At 40.7% G+C, this 25,322-nt stretch overlaps 2 protein-coding genes across 7 annotated transcripts; one reads left to right on the forward strand and one right to left on the reverse strand.

The window, feature by feature from the left end:
- Nucleotides 1-257: 257 nt before the first annotated feature.
- On the forward strand, nt 258-8,061 carry ebag9 (estrogen receptor binding site associated antigen 9). The gene is made up of 7 exons (XM_062399346.1): nt 258-570; nt 1,029-1,123; nt 2,243-2,324; nt 2,516-2,671; nt 3,560-3,670; nt 5,367-5,458; nt 6,387-8,061. The coding sequence occupies exons 2-7, from the start codon at nt 1,041-1,043 to the stop codon at nt 6,502-6,504; spliced, it is 642 nt and encodes a 213-aa protein (XP_062255330.1). The 5' UTR covers nt 258-570; nt 1,029-1,040; the 3' UTR covers nt 6,505-8,061.
- A 3,525-nt stretch (nt 8,062-11,586) lies between these two features.
- Nucleotides 11,587-23,721, reverse strand: sybu (syntabulin (syntaxin-interacting)). Of its 6 annotated transcripts, none has more exons than XM_062400233.1 (8): nt 23,608-23,721; nt 19,489-19,535; nt 19,152-19,338; nt 17,703-17,849; nt 16,202-16,301; nt 15,460-15,591; nt 13,983-14,138; nt 11,587-13,422 (listed from the first exon to the last, which is right to left on the reverse strand). In XM_062400233.1, exons 2-8 carry the CDS (start codon nt 19,510-19,512, stop codon nt 12,237-12,239), a joined length of 1,932 nt encoding a protein of 643 aa, XP_062256217.1. In that variant the 5' UTR covers nt 19,513-19,535; nt 23,608-23,721; the 3' UTR covers nt 11,587-12,236. The 6 variants fall into 6 exon arrangements, with proteins under 6 accessions (XP_062256217.1, XP_062256216.1, XP_062256215.1 ...); XM_062400232.1 differs by having other exon boundaries at nt 15,460-15,609; XM_062400231.1 differs by having other exon boundaries at nt 17,703-17,903.
- Between the last annotated feature and the right edge of the window lie 1,601 nt (nt 23,722-25,322).

Genomic DNA, 25,322 nt, shown 5'->3' on the forward strand with positions numbered 1-25,322 from the left:
AGCGAATAACTATACATGTACTTCATAACAAATATATTAATCATGATCACCCATTTAATATAAATATAAATAAATAATAGCAATGAAATACTTGAGTACGAGTTATTAATTACTTGATTGATTTATTATTTACAATGACAAAATAATACGGGAGCGAACAAAACTGTATCTTTTATTCCTCCGATTTCCTAAAAAAAACCTGAATGCAGCAGGTTTACCAAGCACCAATCAAATGAGAGAAGAAGAGCCACCTGCACGCAACCACTTCCTTGTTCCTGCTGCTCCCAGCTCAAAGATGGCAGTGTAGGGACGGAGATGAGCGAAGACAACATTGTACATGTTCTGTCCTGAAAGCGGACGCGGATGTGCAGCCGTTAAATGCGTGGTTTTGACAGGACGGTGATATTGTTTGTCACGTCCAATGTTTCGTACGACGAAGACAATCACAGGCTTCAGAAATACCATGTTCCCCATGGGGCTAAGCTAGCGAGTAACGATTAGCAAATAAATTAACGTGTCTCTTCTATCACACGAGAAGAAAGCAGTGACGGTCTATCGACATCTTGCACAGTGAGTAACGTTGCCTATTTATAACATAGAAAAGACGTGCAGAAGTTTTAATAAGAAATCATTTTGCTTCCTTCATTTAGCTTAAATAATAGCAGTGCTCGTTTTGTATTTCCCGTTAGCCTGAGGTCGTGTTTTTGCTGCTTGTATAGTTGCATGTAATGTAGTTTATCTGTGATCATAGCATCTGTTTACACACAAGCATAGTAACAATTTAATAAGATGTTAATGTCATGGATCTCCAAATAAACTACAGGACAGCTTGTCACATAATGCGTGTGAACAACACGTTTCTTTAGCATTTATTCCTGGTCATCTGTTCTAGCTTATTGGTTGCATAAATATTTATCCACTCGAGACTTTCTTTAATACACATCCTGGTACTTGCAGGCAAAACAAGACCTAGGTGTTCATCATTGTAACCAGCAATGTTAAATTGTATCTCTTTTCTCTCCTTCCAGTCCAGTTTCATCATGGCCATCACTCAGTTCCGTCTCTTCAAGATCTGCACATGTCTAGCCAGTTTGCTGGCTTTCTTTAAGAGGTTAATATGCAGGTGAGCACAGCTGAAAGCTTCCTAAATACCTTGGGCAGTTCTCCTGATACATGCTGTTACTTCTATGGGAGTCGTTCCAATGGAATTATACTTTCCTATATTGGAAACATAAAAGGCCCTAACGTCCCTTTTTGGACATGAACTCCTGTCCACACACATGCTACTGGACTCTCTCCTGAGATTGCCAGTCACATATGAACAATGTAGCAGAGATTTCCCCAGAGACTAATTCACAATAACACTGAAATCTGTAGAGCGTTCTGGTTAGGGTTGGTGTAGAGGATGGGCGATTCATCACTGTAGTTTTTTACAGAACATTACAACTATCGTCAGCCCTTATCACCTAAAGATCTTAGTTTTTTTTCTTTCTTGTAACTTTTGCATTTGGCACGCGTCATCCTCTGGGACTTGCAAAATAAACTCCAGAGAAACTCCAGAGCCTTTCACTTGGACATTTACGTTCTCACATACACCACCAGTGGAGAATGTCAGGAGATTATCCAGAGTTCAGTGCATGTCTAAGAGCAGCTGAATTTATAAACACATACATCTTGCGTATGCAAAACAAATGGAAAAGAGAGGAGACATACACCAAAAAGTAAGAAATTAAATTTCCCCAAAACAAATTCCAAATGATTTCACATTTACAGAACTACTGCATATTTATACATTAACTCAATAGGGACCTTCTTTTTTTTTTACCAGATAACTAGATCATTTATAAGTTTCATACACAAACAGTCATCTGAATCTTTGCACGTCATTTATATTTGCAAAATCAATCTCTTTTTTTATCATTACAAAACAGAAAAGCCACAGTTACAAAATCACATAATTTAGAAAGCACTTTGGACAGGCTCACTTTTTCTTCTAAATATATCATCTATTTCCACAGTCAATGCTAAAGTACCCAATGTCCACTGGACACAGATTTTTGCCTTTCCATCAGATTATATATTACATTGTTGTTTGTTCCATATTCAGTTTTTCTCATTGCAGAAATATGCAGTTTACATATATTGTCCGCCCAGTGTTCTCTAAACAAACAATAACAATGTTCTGTCAGTTGTTTCTTTGTACAATGTTGAGTTATTTTCTTTTTTACATTTATTGTATAAGGAGTGGAAGGGGGCGCAAGCTCAGTGGTGATCAAATAACTCTCCCAACAACAGTGGATTTTTCATCATCAGGACCAAAACAGGTCAGTGATGCATCAATCAACAGCAGCAACTTCAAGCAATTCAGAGCATAAGGTTCAGTGTTTGGAAATAATGTTATCACTGGACACAATTTAAAAATATACATATACTTACTTGCACTCACAACCTCCTGCTCTTGAATTCCAAAGAACAATTGAACTGTAAATTGGATTTTGTGTTCCACTCTGCACAGCCAGAGATTGAAGAATGGAGCTCTTGGGATGAAGACGCTCCCACTAGTATTAAGATTGAAGGTGGTAACGGAAGTGTTTCCCCTCCGCTCAACGATGGTGACGAAGAGCCCGACTTCTTCAAAGACATGGCCCCTACCATCAGGAAAACACAGAAGGTGCGTCTACAGACAGTGAGCGCTGGTCATCTAGTGATTCAAGGTCTCGTCTTCTTTCTTTGCGAAAAAAATCATATACAGTAGGGTGATATGCTTGTATTTTCCAATCGTCCGCTGTCAGTCCAAGGAGCGCTGAGTGATGATATATTTACCAGAGTGCAAAGGGTTGCACACCAGTGTAAATGAGTACACGCAGCCATGAAGAAGGATTTTCCCTTTAAGGAAAGTATCGATCATTATGAGGGGATCATTGTTGAAAATGTGGTGGTGGCTACAAACAAATCAACGTTTAAACTATAGTGTGTCAGAGACGTCATCTGAGTGACAGTTGAATAAGATAGTTATCAGAGGCAGACCATTATATTGGCAAAATAAAATGACAAATTGCTCAATTGCCCAAAGAAACAACTTACTGTGTTCTTAGCCAATTGTAGACAATATATTTGTCCAATCGCCCAACCCTAATGTACAGATCTTAATCCACCAGGACACAGTATATTATCGTATGCTTTTCAATCTAATGCCCTTCACTTGCATTTCCTCTTTATCAAACCTCGATTGAAATATCAAGCAAGAAATAAATCAGCAAATCTGACATCAACTGCCTTAATACTGAATTCATCAAGATTTACTTTGATGTTCCGGGCATAGTTTGCCTTGCGATTCTTATAATTTATTTAGATGTTATAATACACGAAAGCTTGGCATCATGCACAGAATATTGCTTCATTATAGTTAATAAAAAATGTCGCTGTAATTACCTTGAATTTTGCCAGTTTTGAAAATAAAAATGACTACATCTGTGCATTTTATAGTACTCCAGTGCATCACAAAATATCTTAATCAATGTTGACGCATCACTCCTGTCTCTACGGTTTCACGCTGTAGATCCTGCTGAAGAAACGGGAGCCTCTGAACTACCTGGTGCCTGATGGCTCAGCAGGATTCTCCAGCAGACTGGCAGCCTCTCAGGATATGATGAACTTCAGTCCACCCTCTGTGAGTTACTGTTTACAACGCCTGAAGCTTCTGTTCCTCACACACCCAGCACTTTTGTCATATTTGGTTGGCCGTGAACCAGCAGGTAAAAACTAACTAGAAGATCAGTAGTTTGATCCCTGGCTCCTCCAGTCTGCATTCTGAACTGTCCTTAGGCAAGAACACTTAACCCCTTATTGCCCCTGATGGTTGTGCCGACAGTATGTGAATGATCTGTGATAGGAACATCCCAGCATGTTATAGTGGTGTGTGAATGGCTTCTTCTGTAAAGCTCCACTAGAGGTAAAAAAGCACTATATTTATTGCAATGTAAATACAATCCATTTACCATTTGGTCATTCAAAAGTTAAAAGGGAGAGTTCAACAAGTAATGAAGATTCACTAATTATCTTGTCACTCACTATGCCGATGGAGGGGGTTTGAGTCCACAAAACACTTTAGGAGTCTCAGTGGTAAACAGTGTTGCAGCAGAATCCAATACAATTGGGAAAAAAATAAGTGAAAAAACTTCATAAGTAATAAATATACCTAAAACAAAACGTGCCTCCATACTGCTCGAGTGGTGTCATTAAGTGACTGCAAGCCCCGACATTTATATTTGAGTCTAAACGAGGTGATTTACACAGTTTCAAACCCAAATCCTCTGATATATTCCCGACGAGGTGCATTCAGGGACCGTTGGAAATGTTAACGCCCACCAGCTTAGCCACTTTTGGTGGACATATAGGCTTAAAGCCAGTAAAAATTACAGAGTCGAATATGAATATCAGTTCTTGCGGACACTTGGAGGACATCAAAGGAGCAGTATGGAGTCATGTTATTTCTTCTTTTTTTTAATTACGTTTGAAATTTTGGTCACTAATTTCTTTAATTGTATTGGATTCTTCTGCAACACTGTTTACCCCTGATGCTCCTAAAGTTTGTTGTAGATTCAAACACTTTCCACAGCATAGTGGTGGACAGTGAGACACTGTTAATTTCTCGGTGAGCTATCCCTTTAAGACTGGGCAGATAAATATAATAATAATTTCTCATATTAGTGTATGAAAAAACAGAAACAAACAGATTGAAGGATGAGGAAATAGTAAAAGATTTATAAACATATCCGGTTATTAAGTTTATACAGGTTATATCCTCTGTAGGCTGCTTAGATTTAATAGATTTCTGTTTAAAATACAAGATCTTAAAAGGAAATGTAAAACATGTCGGCTAACTTGTTAGGCCTGTACACAGGTTTTTTTAAAGCTACAGGAGGCAACATCTAAATGTTTGCAGTACACACCCTTCATCAGTCTAAATGCCTGTGAGCCATCTGATCTGTGTGATCATCATATCAGTTAAAATAAACTCTGGTGGTTTCATTGGTGGATATTGGTCTGCAAATGAAAAACATTCAAACTATCAGAGAATTAGGTTTTAACCACATATCTAATTCATTTTAGTTAGAATTAATTAGAAAATACAGTAGCAGCCATGTCAATTATATATTTCCAGAGAAACTTTTGCTGCTAGAAAGCCAAATACTTACTAGTAGAAATTCAACAGTGTGGACAGAACAGGTCTTGCGTATGGTTTGGGATATCCAAAATATAATTAACTTGTTTACACTGTGTTCTTATTCAGGAATAAAAAGCTCTTGCAACAGAAATATTTTTTTCCTGTCACATCTTCAGGGATAACTTTGAACACTTTACAGGGCGAGCTTGGAGAAATGGACAATTGGCAGGAGAACACAAACGCCTGGGAGGAAGAGTCCGATGCTGCCTGGGAAGCAGAGGAGGTGCTCAGGTAATATGTCAAAAATCCACCTGCAACTAGATCAGGGGTCGGCAACCTTTACTATCAAAAGAACCATTTTGCCCCCTCTTCTGCAAAATAAAACTCTTCTGGAGCCGCAATAAATATTTGATAAGACAGGTTATAAAGTTTTATATAGGTTATACTCAGTGTTGTGCAAGTGTACACTTAAAATGAACTAGTTCGAAGCACAGTTCATACAGATTAACATGATCTAGTTCACAGTTCATTTTTTTTATTTTGAAATAATGTCACGGTTCCCACAATGAACTAGTTCACGTTCATTTGTTCCATTTTCTTTGGAGGATTTAGGTGTCGAACTTACGAGCATATGTTTAGTTCTTTATCAACGGTGTCGGATCATGTCTGCGTGTCACTCAGAGTCCTGCTGTCACATGTCGTGTTGTACTGAGCACATGTTGACGAGTCATTTTTCATGACACATTCAGTTTCACAATGAAAACTGATTCGTTAGCCGTTCACGGAAAATATGAACGTGATCAATGAACCCCAACAACACTGTATAGGGAGCCACTGCAGAGGGGCTGAAGAGCTGCATGCGGCTCGCAGACCCCTGGCCTATATGAACAAGATAGAGGTGCACTGCACCTGTTAATCAGGATAATGTAATTGGTAAAGTTCCTTATACCTCCAGTATGCAACACCCATGCATCCTAAAACATACAACATCCCTAACAGACAGACAAAAAACTGGAACTTTGCTGCTCTCAATGGAACGTTTCTCTTTGAGTAGTGTAGGTTCACAACATGGCCAGCAGGTGACAGTGTGTGCACAATTTTACTGCACCAGCACCACTAGGAACAAGATTTTCCTTCTTTCAGCTGACCTTGCTTCTGTTAATGTGCTCTAACGTTACAGCCTCTAATCATGGATTTTTTTTCTGCCTTCATTTCACAGACAACAGAAGATGGCTGAGAGAGAAAAGCGGTCCATGGAGCAGCAAAGGAAGAAGATCGAGAAAGATGCTCAGAGGATGATGAAAAAGGATCAGAAGATTGCCGTCAAGCTCTCGTAACATTTTAGTGATGCTCAGGTTTGAGCCAGAGTGAGAAGGAGTGAAAAAAAGACTGTTAATTTATCTCTGAAGTCATCAAACAGACCAGGATTATCACCGTCACTACTCATCTGTTAGCAAAGCATTCCCCTCCACCCTGTTTCCACCAGCAGCCATTTTAGTCCGCAGACATGTACATTGCATTCCTCATTCTCCAGGGCAGATAAGGTCGAGGTTACTCTGGACTTCAAGCGAGATTTGTTTTTATACGATCCCGTACATTATAGCTTAAAAGGATAGATGCAGCATTAGAAGGCAACATTAAAATTCTGATTACAATTGTTTAGTAGCATAGAAAACTGTTATATTCTGTTTTTTCCCCCTGGAACATCTGTAAATAAACTGGTACCTATGCTACCTTTTCAACCTCAATTAAAATTATTTTTCTTTGTCTTAATTATAACCTAAAAAGACAAAGGAGTGTTATTACTTTTAAGCATCACTGTATACCAGTGACAACCCTTTGTTTGCTTGATTAATGTGTTTTTATACTTATGTCTGTCATTGACTAAAAACTGATTATTTCCCCCCCTAATGAATGTTGCTTGATATGCTGTGCAGCCATTACTACAATGAAAATCTGCATTGAACTGAAGGCTGAAGATTTGCAATACAAGTGGATAAATGAATATAGACTTGAATCTAGCCCATGTTACGCTGTAGGTTCCTATGGTAATCTCATGGCTTCTGACATTAAGGACTAATTCTCCTCTGTCAGCTATGGATATCGGAAAGTATCACCTGATCATTTATTGATATGTTTTTCCTCGGTGAAGGGAACATTATTCTTAAATACACTCTTAATAAAACATGTCTTACCCTCTCAGTTATATCTCAGACCAGTTACCGTGTTCAATATGAATTGAAAACAGTGTTGAAAAAATTACTTCTGCTGCTGTGGATGCTGTTGTCATGGAAACAACAACAAAGTATGGAGAAAGGCCTTTATAATTTGAAATGTGCATACATGATGGAGTGTGCCTGCGGTCCATGCCTTTGAATAGGTGGAGGAAGACATATCTCTTTCCTAATGTTCCACTGACGGAAGCTTTGGAAGCAGTGTGATGTCACACTTCTAACAAGACACTGAGTTAATCTATCAAAGGATTTATTGACCTGCTTTAAGCTGCTGATTCTTGGAGAACAGGGCCGATTAGTGCATGATCAGGTTGAAGACTTTAATAAAAGGGTTTGTTTTACGGGAATTTGACCAACCGTGGATTAGTGTTAACTTTAAAAATGTTCCTTTTCCAACAATTTCCAAAAGCAGCTGTTCTGTTTTGTCCATTTGCACTTTGAATTTTTCCAAAAATGAATTACACAGAACTTTTTGCCTCATCTCCCTTTTTCCATTATGTATGACTTTGTGTTATTAAAAAACAGTAATGGTTCAGGACACATACTCTGAAGCAATGATTCTGCCAGCTCAATCAAGAAGGTCTGGCAGATTGTGTACCTGCTGTGTTCGTCCTACACAGGTTTTTAATAAGGATAATTTGGTTCATACCTCTTGAGGTGCGTAATTGTGGTCATGACTGTTTTCTGATCTGTGGTTTAAGAAATAATTTGTCAAGCTGCAGTCCCATTCTGATATCAGACCATATTAAAAAATTATCTTTCATGGTTCCCACTTCAAACAGTACTTGAGGTAATTCAAAGTTTATGAATTTGAGAAAAATACTAGGAGGTGCAAGAATTTGAAATACTTTTGGAAATTTACATTAGTAAATAGGCTATACACTGCTGCTGCAGTGTTACCAGAGGTATGATAATTATTGTATTTGTACTATCATTTTTCCTTCTGTACAACAAATGACACCTACATTTCAATGATGTACAATAATTGTAATCGTTTTTGACACCGTTTAATCTGGATAGTAAAATATGGATCACATCTGTTTGCGCATCTCTTCTCACGTGACATTTTGCAGCCAATCCTGCTTGTCAATGTTAATATCAAATTTACTCATAAAGCACAATTAAAAAGACCTTGCTGACCAAAGTGCTTCACTTAGTGAAGAAAGATAAGATAAAATAAAATAAAATAAAATCTGCTGGGATAAAAACTTTCTCAACTCGAATAGAAGGCCAAAGAGAAGAGATGTGTTTTTAACAATGATTTGAAGTGTGCAAGAGATGGGGCGGAACTAATATTGAATGGTAAGCTGTTCCAGAAGTTTCGGGCTGCTACTGCAAAGGCTTGTTCGCCTGTGGTAATGAGCCTCATTTTAGATTGGCATATCTCAGTGACTAACTGGAGAGTGAATATGAAGGAGTTCAGCTAGGTTAGGAGGCACCAGCCCATTAAGAGTTTTAAAGGTTAACAAGAACATTTTTAAAACAATCCTGTGATGAATAGGAAGCCGTTGGAAGGACTTCAACACAGGTGTCATATGGTCTCTTTTTCTTTGTTGTCTTAAGTTCATCCATTATTCAACTTTAGGTAACTGGGGCTGCAGTGAACTCTTACTTATGACGAGGTGTAAAACCAGACTGGAACTTTTCATATACATTATTGTAAAGTAGAAATATTTGCATACTTCAGGATTTCCCATAGGCTAGCTGGGCTGTCTGCACGTTGACTACATCTGCCTTTACTGTGGAACAGCACAACTGGGATAATGGGATTTAAATAAAAAAAATTATCAACATTCTCTCAAACCTGCTAAACTGTTCATTAGCCAAACATATTATAGGATATAATGCTAAGTAGCACATACAGTGCCTTGCACAAGTATTGAGATTGGATTGAGACCGTCTGTGAACCGCAATCTTCAAGTCTTGCCATAGATTCTCTATTGGATTGAGGTCTGGGCTTTGACTGGGCCATTTTACGACATTAACATTCTTTAATCCAAACCATTCCTTTGTAGCTCTGGCTGTATGTTTAGGGTCATTGTCCTGCTGGAAGATGAACCTCCGCCCCAGTCTCAAGTCTTTTGCAGACTGCATCAGATTTTCTTCAAGGATTTCCCTGTATTTGGCTCCATCCATCTTTCCCTCTATTCTGACCAGTTTCCCTGTACCTGCTGAAGAGAAGCATCCCCACAGCATGATGCTACCACCACCATGTTTCACTGTTGGGATGGTGTGCTCAGGGTGATGGGCAGTGTTGGGTTTTCGCCACACATAGCGTTTTGCATTGAGGCCAAAAAGTTCAATTTTGGTCTCATCTGACCAGAGCACCTTCCTCCACATGTTTGCTGTGTCTCCCACATGGCTTCTGGCAAACTCCAAACGGGATTTTTTATGGATCCCTTTCAACAATGGCTTTCTTCTTGCCACTCTTCCATAAAGGCCAGATTTGTGGAGTAGACGACTAATAGTTGTCCTGTGGACAGATTCTCCCACCTCAGCTGTGGATCTCTGCAACTCCTCCAGAGTAACCATGGGCCTCCTGGTTGCTTCTCTGATTAATTTTCTCCTTGTCCGACTCTTCAGTTTGGGTGGACGGCCTCCTCTTGGTAGGTTTGCGGTTGTGCCATATTCTTTCCATTTTCTTATGATGGATTTTATGGTGCTCAGAGAGATGTTCAAAGCTCTGGATACTTTTTAATAACCTAACCCTGCTTCATATTTCTCCACAACTTTATCCCTGACCTGTTTGGTGAGCTCCTTGGTCTTCATGATGCTGTTTGTTCAGTAATGATCTCCAACAAACTTTGAGTCCGTCACAGAACAGGTGTATTTATACTGAGATTAAATTGCAGGTGGACCCTATTTACTAATTATGTGACTTGCAAATGTGACTTGTGAATGCAATTGGTCGCACCAGATCTTTGTTAGGGGTTTCACAGTAAAGGGGGTGAATACATATGCACTCAACACTTTTCAGATTTTTATTTGTAAATAACTGTGAAATCCATGTAATATTTCCCCCCACTTCCAAATGATGCACTATTTTGTGTTGGTCCATTACATAGACTCACGATGAAATAAATTTTAATCTGTGGTTATACCATGACAAAATGTAGAAAAGTCCAAAGGGGGTGAATACTTATGCAAGGCACTGTACCACCATGCTAACTAAGGTGGTGGATGATATACAAAACTTTGTTTCATGGATGTTGCCCGGCTTGGGCTAGCTTAGCTTTGTTATTGTGATCATGTTAGCATGCTTATGTTAGCATTTAGTTGGGGTCACTGTTGGCATCGACTAAATGTCTCGCCTCACCATAATCTCTGATGTCTTTAAACCTGGATTGAGGGACGCTGTCATCTCTCTCTGACCCTCAACACAATGATGTCACTCTCAGTCTGCCTGGGGACACAGATGCCTGCTTAATCCTCTGAGAGGCCGACCCAGTTTCAAAAAGCAGAAAGCATGTCCTCAGTGTTTTGGAGAGGGAACAGGAAAAGAGGCCAAATAGCTGCCCTGAAAGGACACAGTACATACTTACTTTACGAGACTGGTGTGTTAACAGACTTAATGCCACTGCTGCCCACTCATATTAATCTAGAATCCACTAAATTGTGTGTGGATTACAGCATCTGATGACTCATTGGTCGGTTTTATAAAGTCAAGAGATGGTGGTTATGCAACTTAAGATACATCACCATATGGCAGAGTGGAAAAAGTAATGAAAGCAAGGAGGCCGAGTGCTACTTCATTTAGAATTAAAACAGCTTGTTCTTTCATTTTCATTTAATGACCGTTGATGTTATGCAATGACTACAACAGGCAGACTCATACAGCTGCTACTGGTGTAAGGGCACAGGCAGTGCTTTACAGCTTCTGAGAGATCCCAGTGAAATGGAGCTAATGCATTTTACATTGTCAGCTTCACAACCCAAGGGACATCTGAAACTACCGGCCGAGAAAGCTTTTACGTAAGATGAGCAATCATGAGGACAGTTCTTAGCTGTGTTAGGGGTCAGGCTAGATGCCCCCCCATTTCATTAATTAATTAATGTTTACATCTTGTTAAAGTGTCTCCTGCAATAATTTTACACAGGCTGCTTACATAAGTGAAACTATGACAACCTTCTCAACCCTAGATATAACCGAAAGGTTAAAACAAATAAGGAGTCCAAACGTGTGGCTAGAATTATCATGCTTTAATAATAAAGATACAAGGACATTTGATATAAACCACCAATATTGCACATAGCTCAGGCACATAACAAGTGTCAGTTGCTTTGAAGCATCAACTTGTTTCTATGGACTATACACAGGCTGTACTGAATAAAGCTCTACTCCCAGGGTGGAAAGAAAATACGTAAAAATAATTTTTCACAAAACATCAACAGTGAACTTACATTAAAGCTTTGGCTAAAGGTTTAAGATCTCTTTTTCAACAATACCTCAAAACTGTTGCAATTTCAGAACCTGTCAAACACAAACTAACATTCAGTCTTTCACCTTTCAAAATTCCCATCCCTTAAAACAATTTTTTTTTTTACATACACAAGGAAAACTAGGGACACACCAGGACAATGATAACACAAAACCATCTACCCAGATGATCAGCTTATATATGTATATGATAATAAATAAATAAATATATAACCCCCTTCATAAATAATCCCTTAAATGTCACCAGTTGGTAACTTTAGAGTGCAAAGTAACAGTGTTTAAACCAAAATAACTGATATCCGGTGTAAAAAAGAAATAATCGAAAAACAAATTCTTGAAAAAGATGCTTAAGTGCTTTTACTTCAAGGTTAGGCGCGTGCATGCAGGTTGGAAGCCACTATGCACTGGGCCTGTGAGTGACGTGACGAAGAGAGTGCAGTCCCATGATACAACAGCCCCTGATAAGAGCAGCGATGTTGTATACCGGAGAACTTCCATCTACACCATGTCTGGAGTACAGCCAGGCCACCGTGGGCAACACAGGAGCTGCGACTGCCACCAGATCCACCAGGAAGCTGTTGCTCCAGTAACGTTTGCCAACCACGTCCAGTCCCGGTGACAGGCAAGGTTCCTTGTCATCGACTGCGAAGTCCAGCTCCTCCATGAACCGTCGGCTCTGTACAGGCTCTGAGCAGCACATGCCGGAATCGGTGGAGGTGTCAGGACTCTCCGGGTCAACAGGGTTGGGCACGCCGGGTGAGTGAAGAGAGAAGTCAGGGAGATCAGTGTTTGGAGTGGGATTAGGAAGGTTTGTGAGGCCCTGAATGCTGCTTGAGGCTGATAGAGCGGCGTTGCCTGCTGTGGACCCGTGGAACTTCAGCAGCTGGAGCAGGAGAGACTGCAGGTCTGGAGACATGGGCGTTGTGTCGGTCTGGATTATTTTGTCTTCTGTGGTCTGCTGGGAGGGTCTGATTGAAGAGATGTCGATTGTGGTTGAAACTGCATTTGGTGGAGCTGGTGCGGTAGATTCCTCAAACAACTGCTCCTCTTCTATCAATGTAGACACCTCAGGCCCAGCCTCTGCCTCAGCTCTCAGATTTTCAATAGAGTCCTGACTGAACACCGCTGTGGACATGAAAACCTGCTCCAAAATGTCTGCTCTGTTCGCCATCTCATCATTAAACAGCAGCCCGCTGTCTGCCATTGCCTCATCACCTTGGTGCCCGAGTTCCCCTAACCCAACCTCCTCTTCCATCTTCTTCCCATCACTCTCAGGGCTGTCACAGATAAAATCCAAGGTGGTCTCATCTTGAAGGCTGGTACCACTCTGGGCCAGCTCCATGCTTTGCAGCAAAGACTCCAGCTTCCTGTTTTGGATATTGATATCAATGAAGTACTTCTGTATTCCCTTGTCCTTCTCCATAAGGCTGCTCTTCATGGTCTCCACCACTTGACGTAGCTGTTTGATTTCTTTGCGAGCCTCTTTGAGGGACAGCTGAGCCTCAACCCGGTGACACTCCTCTTCAATCCAGTCTTCCCTCATTCTGTCAAGCTGGCCCTTAAGCTCCTCAACCTCTGTCTCTCTAATAAAGCGAAGAACATGTACAGAGTTAATGTAGATATTTAACATTTTGGAAAGTATTTTTTTGAGATATAAGAAGGGCAATATTATTCTCATTTCTATGCAATATGAAGCTACAGCTAGCATCAGGCTAGCTTATCTTGGCACAAAGCCTTGAAATATTGGAAACCTGCTAGCTTGGCTAGCAACATCCGAGTATCATAAATCAAGTCTGTGTTTTTTTTCTCCCCATCTCTTCTGTAGATAAGGACGTAAAGATTTCCAGCTGTGGGTTGACTCCGTCCCAGTTAAGATTAAACTTTTCATTCTTAATCCTAAACCAACTGGCCTGTGGCTTTATTTTTAAACATTGCACTTGGTATAAATTTACTCAGATTATTCTCTCTTTTCTAGCCCTACTAAACCCTACTATTTGATCAAATTCCCTTTAGAACCATCAGGCTGTTGTTTGTTTTTAATGTTATATTAAGTGTTGATATGACTGCTATCATCCTGCCTTTAAACCATTAAACCCTACAGATATGATCATGGGAGCTACCATGCTGCTGAATCTTAACTGACCTGTCATGGACTCTGTTCTCAGAATCCAACAGGTTGGTCTTCAGGTGTCTGATGGCCACTTCCTTCTGCTGCAGAGGGGTGAGGTACTGCTCAGGATTCGGGGGTCTGATGCCGTGGTTGTCTCCACAGGAGTGGTAGTGGCCCAGGTTGGCTCTTCTGTTTGGCACATATACAATTATACTGTTAGTCAAAAGGTCTCGTTCATGGCCTCTAGAAAGACCATATCCATCAGATGCCCAAGTAGACATTTTGAAGCCAACAGCAGAAAACAAACCAAATTGACATTTCAGAGTAGAAATTGCTCCCAGCAGAGGGTAATTAGTCTGGCCGAGAGTGCTGTTTGGGCAGATGCTCTCTGAAGCCTGGAATTACTGTCTGACACAGGATTACTAGCAAGCAGACTAGAGGGCAAAAAACTCTGAAATGCTGCTTTATCAGAGCAAAGTTAGCAAGGACGGAAATCACCTTACCGAAAACAAATCGTTAATCTGCTGGCTAATTACATTAGCATTCAAATGTTCTTTGCATGTTCTATGATCAGGGTTTTATGCTCCGAGTGAGTAAGGATTTATCTTCTTTTTTTTTTATCTGTAGAGGACGACTGGGTGGATTTGGACAATATGCAAAGCAGCATGTAAGCGCCCCCTCTCTTCCTGTCGCACTGCATCCTAGCAACCTGGGATACTCGAGGCTTTGATGAGAGAGTGCAATGCATCCCTGCCAGAAATAGAAACAGCCCAGGAGAAGGTAGCATGTGAAACTGAAAGATTGTCACATGACGCTTAACCAAGCAAGGGAGAGGAAGGCTGACAACAGAATGTCTTAAAGTGACAGGAGTGGGGGTTCTGGATGCATGATGGGATGAAGGGGGCAGTTTCTGCAACTCAAAAGGCTTTCTTATTCATATTGCGGACAGAGGATTTGTAGGTGAACCCATATACAGGGCTAAGCAAGCCAACAGAAATAAAACCTATAAAATAAACTCTCCTGGTAACTCGGAGCCTGGAGCACCATGTACGAAATTCATGGTGGTCCACACTTACAAGCTCCAGGCTTTGTTAGTCTGAAATATTTATGACCATCTTCTCTCCTCCAAACCGAGGTGCATTCACTCTAATCCAGTTACGAGTTGGCTGCAGCCAGTATGGTCGCTCTCTGGGTACCATATTCAGAAAAAAAAATTATTCAAGCCCCCATTAATCCTGGCCACAGCCAAAACATGACTGATATAATCCCAGCCAGATGCAAGAGGGGAAATGATAAAAAAAAATCTGAGCCTAATCCAGCCACCCACTCACTCAATTTGCATTATGCTGCACATTTCACTGAGCCACTATCCAAAATCTCCCAGTCTCCAAAATCGACTACCTTCTCCCTCAGGCAGAGACTGTTGGGTTTGTAAAGAATCCAAGTGGAGAAACGTGGAGGGTTTAGACACTTCCAGGAGGTTGCAGTGACTGAAAACAATGTTTGGTACCTGGCGGTGGGGCTGGAGTTGCTGCTGCTGCTGTTGGTTGAGGAGGCAGGCCTGGGCGGAGTCCTGTAGGGAGCGTACAGCTCTGCATCACGATTGGTCAAGCTTCCGGCTGGTTTGAAGACTGGGAGCGGTCTGATGTGGCCACAACGACTTGATTGAATTAAATTCAAAACAAAAACATCCACAAAAAATAATTCAAGTGTTAATTCCAAATATACCAAAAAATGAAATAGGCTATATGCATGTTCTGACCCTAAGTTAATTTGTGAACCCATGTCCTTGTAAACTGTCATATCTCACATACCTCTGTGTGTGAGTGCTGAGACAGGTGGGGCCCCTTTGATTGGCTGGTTTACCAAGACTGCTGCCACTAGATTGGTCCATTTCATTATAGAAGACATTATAAACTCCAGTTGACAGCAGTCCCCCCCCTCACAAAAAACAACCCAGATTTTGTGAATGTGAATGTTAGTTTGGTCACATTTGTAAAATAATATTCTTATATAGAATATTCTTGATAAATTCATCTCAGCAACTTGTGCTGATCAACTGAAGTAGAAGCAGAGTAGGAGGAGTGAGAAATCCTTTTTGTGTAAATGGATCTAATGAATCCTCTTAGTTTAGGTTAACAATATGTCATTTGATTATATTTTTTGTAAATTATAAATTAAACCACTTTTAGGTATTTATTTAAATAAAATAACGTAAACCATCAGGATGATTATAATTTTGAATTTCATACCTTCGTGAAAGAGTTTTCTTTCCAACGGAGTTTGAAATGAGGCCTTCCCTGGTCTTCAGGCTGCCTGTGCTGCTGGAGGAGCTGAAGTCTGCCTCACTACCTGCAGAGAAACGCATCAACGTGTTCATAGTCTGAAGTGAAGAGGATTTAACATACATCCTCTTTGAATGAATAGGTGAAATTAGACACATAAGGAGTCTTCCCCAATTCAATACTCTCAGGGGTTTTATGCTAAAGCCTGCACTTGGTGTGGTTTGACATTTTCGGACATGATCCGTCCAGAGGAGATCAATGCATGTCTAAAAGCAGCTTTCAATTACTTCAGTGGCGGCCAGGCCTAAAAAACGTTGGACTTTTTTACTTTATGATTCTTATGCACAAATGGTACACCAAATTTAAGAGTGACACAGCTTGACTAACTGGTCCAACAAATGCATTTTTTGGACCAGTTTCCCTCATTCACATTGTCATTTGTGAACAGTTATTTTCTCATTTAAATTAAGCTCCACACCTCTACATTAACTGTGACATGAACACATATAAACCCTTTTTCTAGATTCTCAGACAGATACTCTCACTTGATATACACCCCTGTGTGACGGACTGAGGTAGGAATAAACCACTTCAATTAGCCAATCACATCTAGTAGTTATATGTCAACACAATCTGCTCACATGCTGCAACACAAGCACTTTTTACACAAAGGACCTCTGCACAGTACTCAAGCCTTGAACCTGATAACTCAACAAAACAGAAGAAAAGCTAATATATTAATATATAACAATATTTGTTTGACATCATTGAAGGTTGAATCCAAAGGCATACCTGAGCAGCATCTCTTCCCATCAAACAAAACCATAGTAATGTGTACAGTGACAATTGTGAGAAAAAAAACCTGTAGAGAACTAAGCTATCTTCCACCACTTGGTGAATCAACTGAGCTGCCTGTGCACAAACAGTCAGTGTGGGGACCTCCTGCTAATCAGCCTAATTGCCTGAGCCCAAACCTTTTCCTCCACCAATCAGCTTTCGGCCTAATTTTGACTCCGGATCAAGCAGTTTTCTCTCAAGCCACCCAGAATGAGACAGATTAGAAGAGGGAGGAAATTAAATTTTGGCGTTAAGGAGCAGAATGAACTGTTTCTGATGAATGTTAACAGAGCACAGATACAGTACAGTTATTTATTCTCCTTCAGAGTCTCTGCTTGCTCAAGTCAACGTGCCTGGGAATCGGACTGCTGCGGATATGTACACTGTAATTGAACTTTGGTCTTAAAGGAAACACTGGCATGCAGGAGTGTATATAAATGTAGTATGTTGTATATAAGTGTGCACATGAAATAACAGCACATGAACTAAACACAAAATACACAAATGCAGATTATTCCCAGGATCAATATTAACTAAGTGAAGATTTCAAATGCTGTTCATTGTCTTTATCTCTTATTATGTGTTTCACCATTTTCTTCTCATTTATCTTTATCTCTGTGTTCCTGCTTACCTCTGGCTTTCATGGCTGACCTCATCTCCCTCTTGTGCCTGTATGCGCTTCGTGGGTCACCGCTCCCCTCGGCCATCACCCTCACACGTTTCACTTTGGCCTTGCGCTCGGGTAGTGTGGGCGAGCTGTGGGCACTCTGCTCGGAGCCTGACGGGGTTTTGGAGGGGGACACAGACTGACTAGTGGGGCAGCCGGTGTCATCTATTGTAGACAGGTATACAGACAGTAATAGCGTACGAACAGGCAGTGCAGGGCAGGCAGTGGACACAAGCAGGCAGGAAGTCAGTCAGAGCTCAAGGTTCAGCCCGGGATGCATCTGACAGATAGCACCACCGCTTTCACAAAGGCTCGCCACTTTCAGAAAGTGGTTATCAAGTGGTGCCTTTAGTGTGATTTGAGCTGTGTACTCACACACACATGCACATGCACACACACAGTGCACACACTGGTACAAACTTTCAGTTGTAATATTTGCTCTATTTGTAACTTTTCGGTTAACATACATAAACATATACACATATTTCTGGTAGAGCTTATTCCTGCATGCTTTGCTTTAAAAAATTAATCAAAGGATCTGTTTTCATCACATATGATGTTAACTTTGGCTCAAGAGCAGGGCCACACCTCAACAATTCACCTGTTAAGACGAAATTTACCCAGTCAACCAATCCAGCTCTATTTTTATCAGATTCTTCAACCAACCTTTTCCCTTCCCTTCATCCATTCACCATTGTACCTCATCCCTATACTCCTGCTCACCCTTACCAAGATCCCTTTTTCATCCTTTCACCATCCTGTCAGTCTCCTTCCCTTACTTCGTCCCTCCTCCCTTTATCCTTCTCCCTCATCCTTACCCTCATCCAAATTAGTATTCAGTTTGGTGCATATTCTATACGTATCTGCATCTCAACCCCTTTACTCGATGTCTATTCACTTTTCCCCGACATATGTAGTGGCTATTTGAACAAAGTATGTTCCTGTCAAAATAAAGCTATCGAAAAGCCACCGAGGCACCAGTATAGTTGGGTTGTACTCATGCAATTAAAGAAGTCCATTGTCCACACTGAATTCACCGTTGGGTAAATTCATTTTCCCTTTTAAAAGAAGAGATATACTTGTGCCCTTCCTTATTAACACACCTGCTGAATCCTACCTGGTCTAGACCCTAGTGCCGCCTAGTTTAAAAAAATGTAAATGCAAAAACAACAAATATTAATATATCATCCCTAATGAAATAGCTCCTACAACAAGCAATGTTACATTTCCCATTCAAACCTTTAAATCCCTTATTGTTGTGGTGTGGTCCTTGCTAGTGAATAGAGTTTGATGTTTTAACCTAGAGCACTGCAATACAATCCTTCACCTAAGGGAACCTATAAATAAATTACTCCTGTTTTTTCTGATCAGGTATGAACTTAGCTGTCCTTGAACTGGACTTGACTGTCTTACCAGAGCAAAAGCTGTTGTTGCTGATGGTTCTCTTGGAGTGGTCGGTGCTGATGTCACACTCCTTGCCGTCCTCCTCTGAAAACAGTGAATCGGACTGAGGTGATCCTTTGTCCTTTGGGGGAGAAGGGTGGAGGACCAAGCGTGGGATGCGACTGCGAGGGCTTCCCTTCTCGGGCGACTTCTTTTCCTGTTCAGAGTAACATCTGTCAGAGCTACAGGCAGGGACATACTATTGTTTTCAGGAAGCACACCCCCACTTAGTTTTATTTCCATCTTTTTCTTAATCATGTGAAATTACTTTTTAGATTCAACACACAGTAGCAATAGTAAGACTCACCTCATATTCTTGGAACGGTCCCATTGTGCTTCACAAAGCGTTTTCCTCTGATGAAGTTAAAAAAGAGAAAAATCAGCAGTTATTTTTCTGTGAACTGAGTATGTGGCAGCATTTAGACGCTGTCCTTGAACCCTATTAGAATCAAGTGTCCTCTGTCTGAACAGTGTTAAACCACTTAATCCCAGCCACTGCCACACAAACACAAACACACACACACCCTGCCTGATGCAGATGGCACAAGCCCAAAAGCAGCACACACTGTCTTTAAGACCTTATGAAACTAAATATATGTGTCACAGCTGAAAATAAACAACCATTTACATTTATTTGAAGTTATAATTTGTTAAATAGGCCAATTAAAAATCACTACTTTAATCCCCAAAGTCATCAGTGTACGTCTTCAGGGGTAATTGGTCTAATATGTCATGGCAATTCATCAAAAAAATACTGAGATATATCATTGCATACTTTACGTATCCTGACTGTCTTTACTGAATTTAATAACAATCCATAAAATAGTTATTTGAGATACAAATGCTGACCTCATGGTGGGGCTAGAGGAGCAGTAGTTGATCTAGGATTTTTCTAAATCAGGGACCATAAAGAAGCCACAATTTACACAGAGGGGGCAATGATATGATCCGCATTCTGATTCAGTAATGTGCACATTCAAGTCATTCCTTGCTTACCGTTACACTGTCTATAGTTTTGAACAAAGCAACACATCATTGAATATATGTATATATATATAAAAAGGGTTAGAGGATCAGTGGCCCCCTGTGTCCGTCCCTGCTATTGAAATCCTTCAGTCTGGACTAAAGTGACGTACTGACCTCCAGACTGAAATTACCACAGTAGACATGCTGCTACCGTGACTAAAAACAGTTGACAAAATTAAATCTTCAGTATGAAAAGATATTTTTTAAATGACCCAAAGTCTGCTGAGACACAGCTCTGAAGAGGACAGATCAGAAATATTGTTTTCATACTTTGGATTTTCATTAAAGTCATTCCTGATTGAGACAATCAGATATGAAGCACAGTAATAGAAGAGTGGTGTCTTAACTTCCCTCTGTTAATGTAAACCTCCAGTCAAAACTTTGCCTCCCAAAAGCTACAGAGTGCTTCTGTCAGTGAGAAAGGGAGCAATCCTAAATCAACTTTTCAAACTTACATTTTCATTCCCACATCTAAACAAGAAAGAGACATTTCTTATTGATGCCTTAATGCTAAATAATGCAGATTCCCTCTCATGCTTGAATAAACTTGATACAATCACTTCACTTCCCTTCTCCTGCTGATTGCCTCCAAGCGTCATCGCCAAGAGGTTCAGTTGCATAAGAGCATAATGTGTGTTTCTATTTTTTTTACCTCAGGAATGATGTAATTGACCGTAAGGCCTGTGCACTGCTGTCGTCGGTCTTCCCTGTAGCTTCATCCAGATTTTTTTTAAACACGTCAGTCTCAAACTTGATGACCTAGATTCCCCTCCAGATCGTCAATTTTAAAATTATTTTAATTAAATCCCCAATTCATGACCTAAAGTAAGCCACATCCCTGTTTTAGCAGTTCCAACTTTTGCAAAAATCCTCTTCATTCAAACAACAGAGGAGCACAGGACCACAGAGGTTTGTAAAAATAGAACAGAGAGGAATCAAGCTCCACCTCCTGTTTTCAGAGTCCAAATTAGATCTGAGCTCCAGGTGGTCTGCACCACCTTTCTTACTGTTTCGGTTTTTATTTAGAGCTGATGCATTCCAACAGCATCACTTTACTGTAGCAATGCAGAGCTGCCTGGTGCACTGGCTTTGGCTAAATCAGATTATATAGGCATCAAAAGCTGTACCGTAGCAACAGTCTTAGCAACCATTGGGAGGAGGCGCTGTACGGATAACTCCAGCAAGGTGGAACCAATTATGTGAAACTCTGGAGTATAGCTTGCTGCTGAGATTCTGTCCATTACTGAGAGAATATGCGAGAGAGAGTGTGCCGAGGTGATGTGATGTGATGTGTGAGTCTTTTTCTCGGAGCGACTGAGCGTTCTGTCCCTGTGCAGGCACGTGTGGCCTACAGGAACATCTGTGTACTTATCCAAGCACTACTGACTTACATTTCAGTCGTTTCTTTTAGGGCTGTGGTATATTTGGCACTTTATAATCATTTTCTTCTTGGAAAATCATTTTCTTTCAAATAGTACAATCTAATGGTAGCAGCAAGGGTATAATGCCATAAAGCCAAAATGAATCCTATATTTATTCATCAATTTATTTTCTCTGTTTCATTTAATGTAATTTTATGCATTATTATGCTAAAGTTACTCTTTATTTTTCTACCGTTGCCCGGGCTGTTATTATGGATTTATCAAATAACTGTTGAACCGAAGTGTTAATCATAAAAAAAAAGGTATGATAAATCCATGATGATTGATATACATTAATATTGTGCGGAAAAAAAGATGTAGAAGCTAATGGGGATGAATGGGAGAGAAATAGTTAAATAAATAACATACAATAATAATGACAAAGCAGGAAGTGAAATTAATAAATTAATTTAGCCACAAGTAGCCGTGGAGGATTGTAAAACCTGGAACGTGACGAGTTGTACAATCTGTATAGAAATGTAGCATCCTACAGACAAATGCCTCAAATGCATTTCGGAATCATCTCCTGTTATTTGCTCTAGTGCTGGACCAATGGTCTCTAAGGAGCTTGTCACATGAAACTTATATGGATCTGGAATACATTTTTTTATGTAATAAAGACCTGAACTGGTTGGTGGAGGCAAGCAACCATAGTGCGGGCTATTAGTTTAATTGTCCTGAGCTGTAGACCCTTTAAAGCAGCATCATGAATGTGCTTATCCACTTTACTCTAGACAATGTTGATTGGCTCCCTACTGAGCAACCGGCTAACCATTATCTAAGCTGCAATCACAGATTTTCCGGGTCTCCTGGGCATTATAAACTGCCTGTGATCCACAGTCCCTGTGAAAAGCCATTCAAACATACATGAGCCTAGTGGGAGCATAGATTCAGAAAACAAAAGCAGTGGGGAAAAAGCGCTGTCAGTGGGAGACTGAGAGAATGTGCACATGACTGGTCAACAAGTCATCAGGCCTCCAGTTGAACTATTCCTCTTATCCAGATGGTCAACTTTTGAAACAGCATGGATTCCCTTAATCCATCCCACAGTGCTCTCTAACGTTGATCATGCACATGGACTAATGTGCGGCTCTTTAATCTGTTTTCATATTTAACTCCAGGATGCTCTCAGCCTTTTTGTTCTAATTTCATATGAGGAGGCAGGCCTATGAAACCCATGCAGATAATAATAACCCTCCGAAAATAGAACAATGTCCTTCTTTTCTGAGCAGCACGCCAATCACAGCACTTGCTCTGAGCTCACTGGCCCTCAAACAAAGTGCATCATCACTGCATGATGTCATTACTGCATGGATAATCTCTTTCACTTCCAGGAATCATTCTAGGGTGATTAGGCATAAGTCTTTCTTGTTGTTTCTGCTCTAGATGGGGTATGAACCACTTAAATAAAAATTAACTTGATGATTATGATTAAATTAAATTAGAAGATTAAATACATAAATGCCTGAATGTCTCATCAATTGTTGTCAACTAATTTTAGTCATTAAATTCATCTGCTGTTCTGGGACCTAAGATGTCCACATGTTTACATCCCTCCCTTTGTTTACCATCTCACTTCAAAACCATTTCCATTGAGTATCAAACAGCTTATTTTCTGGGTTTGTATCCAGCAGAGGGATTTTATTTCCTCTGACTCCCCCGCAGTAATACTGGCAACGTGATAGTTTTTGTTCTTTTCTGAAACAAAGAGATGCCTCTAGAATAAAGACATAGTAGATACAGGGTTTAACCAGCAGCGATGTAAACATCCACTTGGAGCCAGATGTGGCCAGATTTCACCCAGCACCATCCAAATCATTGATGACGTGCGTTTAAAAAGAGTCGTTCCTCAACTTGTAAACAGCTCTTCGTCAGACACCTGCTCTCCTCCTGTGAGTATAGTTATTTTTAATTATTTAACCCCAAAGCTTGAAGTATTATTGTTAATATTGTCTTTATGAAATAAATAAAATGTTTACCTGGATGACAAGATGGTGAGTCCTCTCAGAAGGATGCGCGTTTATGGGTGAAGCACAAAGGGTCGCTCCGCTGCTGATGCTCCTCCGCCTGTGCCAGTCTCCGCTCTGCTCAGCCTCTGCTGCTGGTGGAGGATGGAGGAGGGGTGTGTGTGTGTGTTTGTGTGTGTTTGTGTGGGTGGGTGTATGTGTGTGTGAGCTGCGTGCTGGCTGAGGACACACGCACACATTGTGGGTGTATGTGTGTGTGAGCTGCGTGCTGGCTGAGGACACACGCACACATGACATGGCAAAAGGCGAGACCGCCGAAAGCACACACACACTATGACGACCAGCCCAAGTCGGTTACATAACGCGTGAGGCATTACTTAACCACGGATCCCACCCCCCCACCCCAGCTATCTCCATCAGGATATAAGCTGCAGACATGACGGGCAGCCTATATCGCCTGGACACGTTCGGAAACACCAACTGTGAAAATCCGGAAAATGTTCTTCATGTATGTGAATGTCAAGGTATGATGTGCTGCATGGCCATATCGACTTTCAACACATGACACATGCTTTATTATTCATAGACACACGTATAACACATACGAATTGGGTGCTCATCCCCAGACTAAATTTGTTTCATTTTAGTCCATCTATCCAAATCCATGCTGCGTCACGCTTCCATAACAGATTCATGGCACCTACAGTAAACACTATGACATGTGGGTCTGACACTATGAGCGTGTGCATGCAGTTAACAAGCCATGTCTGTCAAATGGCTCTGGTCACTGCAGAGATGGCTCTCCATGGTGCTGAAATCAGGGGACGTCCAGGTCGCTGCTCTTGGCCATATTCAGGTGTATGTAGATATTTGTTTAGATTCATAATCCCTTTAAATTTCAGTTTCTCACTGTAGCATTTACAGATTCTTTATGAAAGCAACCTACCAACACAGTTTTTAACTGAAGAGATCGCCTGATCGATCAGATTCAAAAGCAGAAGATAGACTGACAATCACATTTAAACCGCAGCGTCATGCGCCTCTACGAAATCTCGGTGCGTAATGTTTGCTCTCTCCTCGCCTCGAACATGCTCCTCATTTCCAAGTGCGTCAAACGGGGCTGTGAGGCAGCAGCAGACACCGGGTGGAACTGACTCAAACAGCATGTGACCCATGAGCAGCAGTTTTTTCTCTTGTCACTGACGCCCTCTGCTGGAGCAACGACGTATTGACACAGTATACCCCTTTGTATTATATTGTACTATTCAATTGTATTTTATTTGTATAATGCTAAATCACAATACGCATTATCTCAACTCACTTTACATGGTAAAGTCGAAGACAAATGTTGGTGACTGTGGAGAGAAAAAACGAATTAACTAGAGTAGACCATCTGCCTCAACCTGTTGGGTCGGACCAGCACCAAACTATATTGCACTGTAATTTATTGTGCCGTTGAGTACAATACCATTTATTGCCTCCGTTTAGAATTTACAACCCAAGCTTTAAGTGTCTACATTTATAACTGCTTACATCCCTCCTTTGGACTTATGGGCCATTTCAAAAATCTGTTATGACGTTGGACAAGGGTTGAAGCACTGGCTCATACTGCTCAGTGGGAGCTTTTAAACACAGCCATGAAATCAGATTTTCCCTGATGACTTGAACGCAGCATGTGTCTTCGTTTTTTATATATATATATGGCAAGACATCACGTTGTAATAAAT

This window comes from Platichthys flesus, chromosome 11 (assembly GCF_949316205.1).
Source record: "Platichthys flesus chromosome 11, fPlaFle2.1, whole genome shotgun sequence".
Lineage (NCBI taxonomy): Eukaryota > Metazoa > Chordata > Actinopteri > Pleuronectiformes > Pleuronectidae > Platichthys > Platichthys flesus.

What these genes read in the sequence shown, in the direction of transcription:
- ebag9 (XM_062399346.1), top strand. Translation starts at nt 1,041, where the DNA reads ATGGCCATCACTCAGTTCCGTCTCTTCAAGATCTGCACATGTCTAGCC. An exon ending in CCATCAGGAAAACACAGAAG is followed by an intron (nt 2,672 to 3,559) that starts GTGCGTCTACAG and finishes TTCACGCTGTAG; the next exon opens with ATCCTGCTGAAGAAACGGGA. An exon ending in GAAGCAGAGGAGGTGCTCAG is followed by an intron (nt 5,459 to 6,386) that starts GTAATATGTCAA and finishes TTCATTTCACAG; the next exon opens with ACAACAGAAGATGGCTGAGA.
- sybu (XM_062400230.1), bottom strand. Translation starts at nt 19,512, where the DNA reads ATGGGACCGTTCCAAGAATATGAG. An exon ending in GTCAGCCATGAAAGCCAGAG is followed by an intron (nt 16,302 to 17,702) that starts GTAAGCAGGAAC and finishes GTTTCTCTGCAG; the next exon opens with GTAGTGAGGCAGACTTCAGC. An exon ending in GAGAACAGAGTCCATGACAG is followed by an intron (nt 13,423 to 13,982) that starts GTCAGTTAAGAT and finishes TCGCTTTATTAG; the next exon opens with AGAGACAGAGGTTGAGGAGC.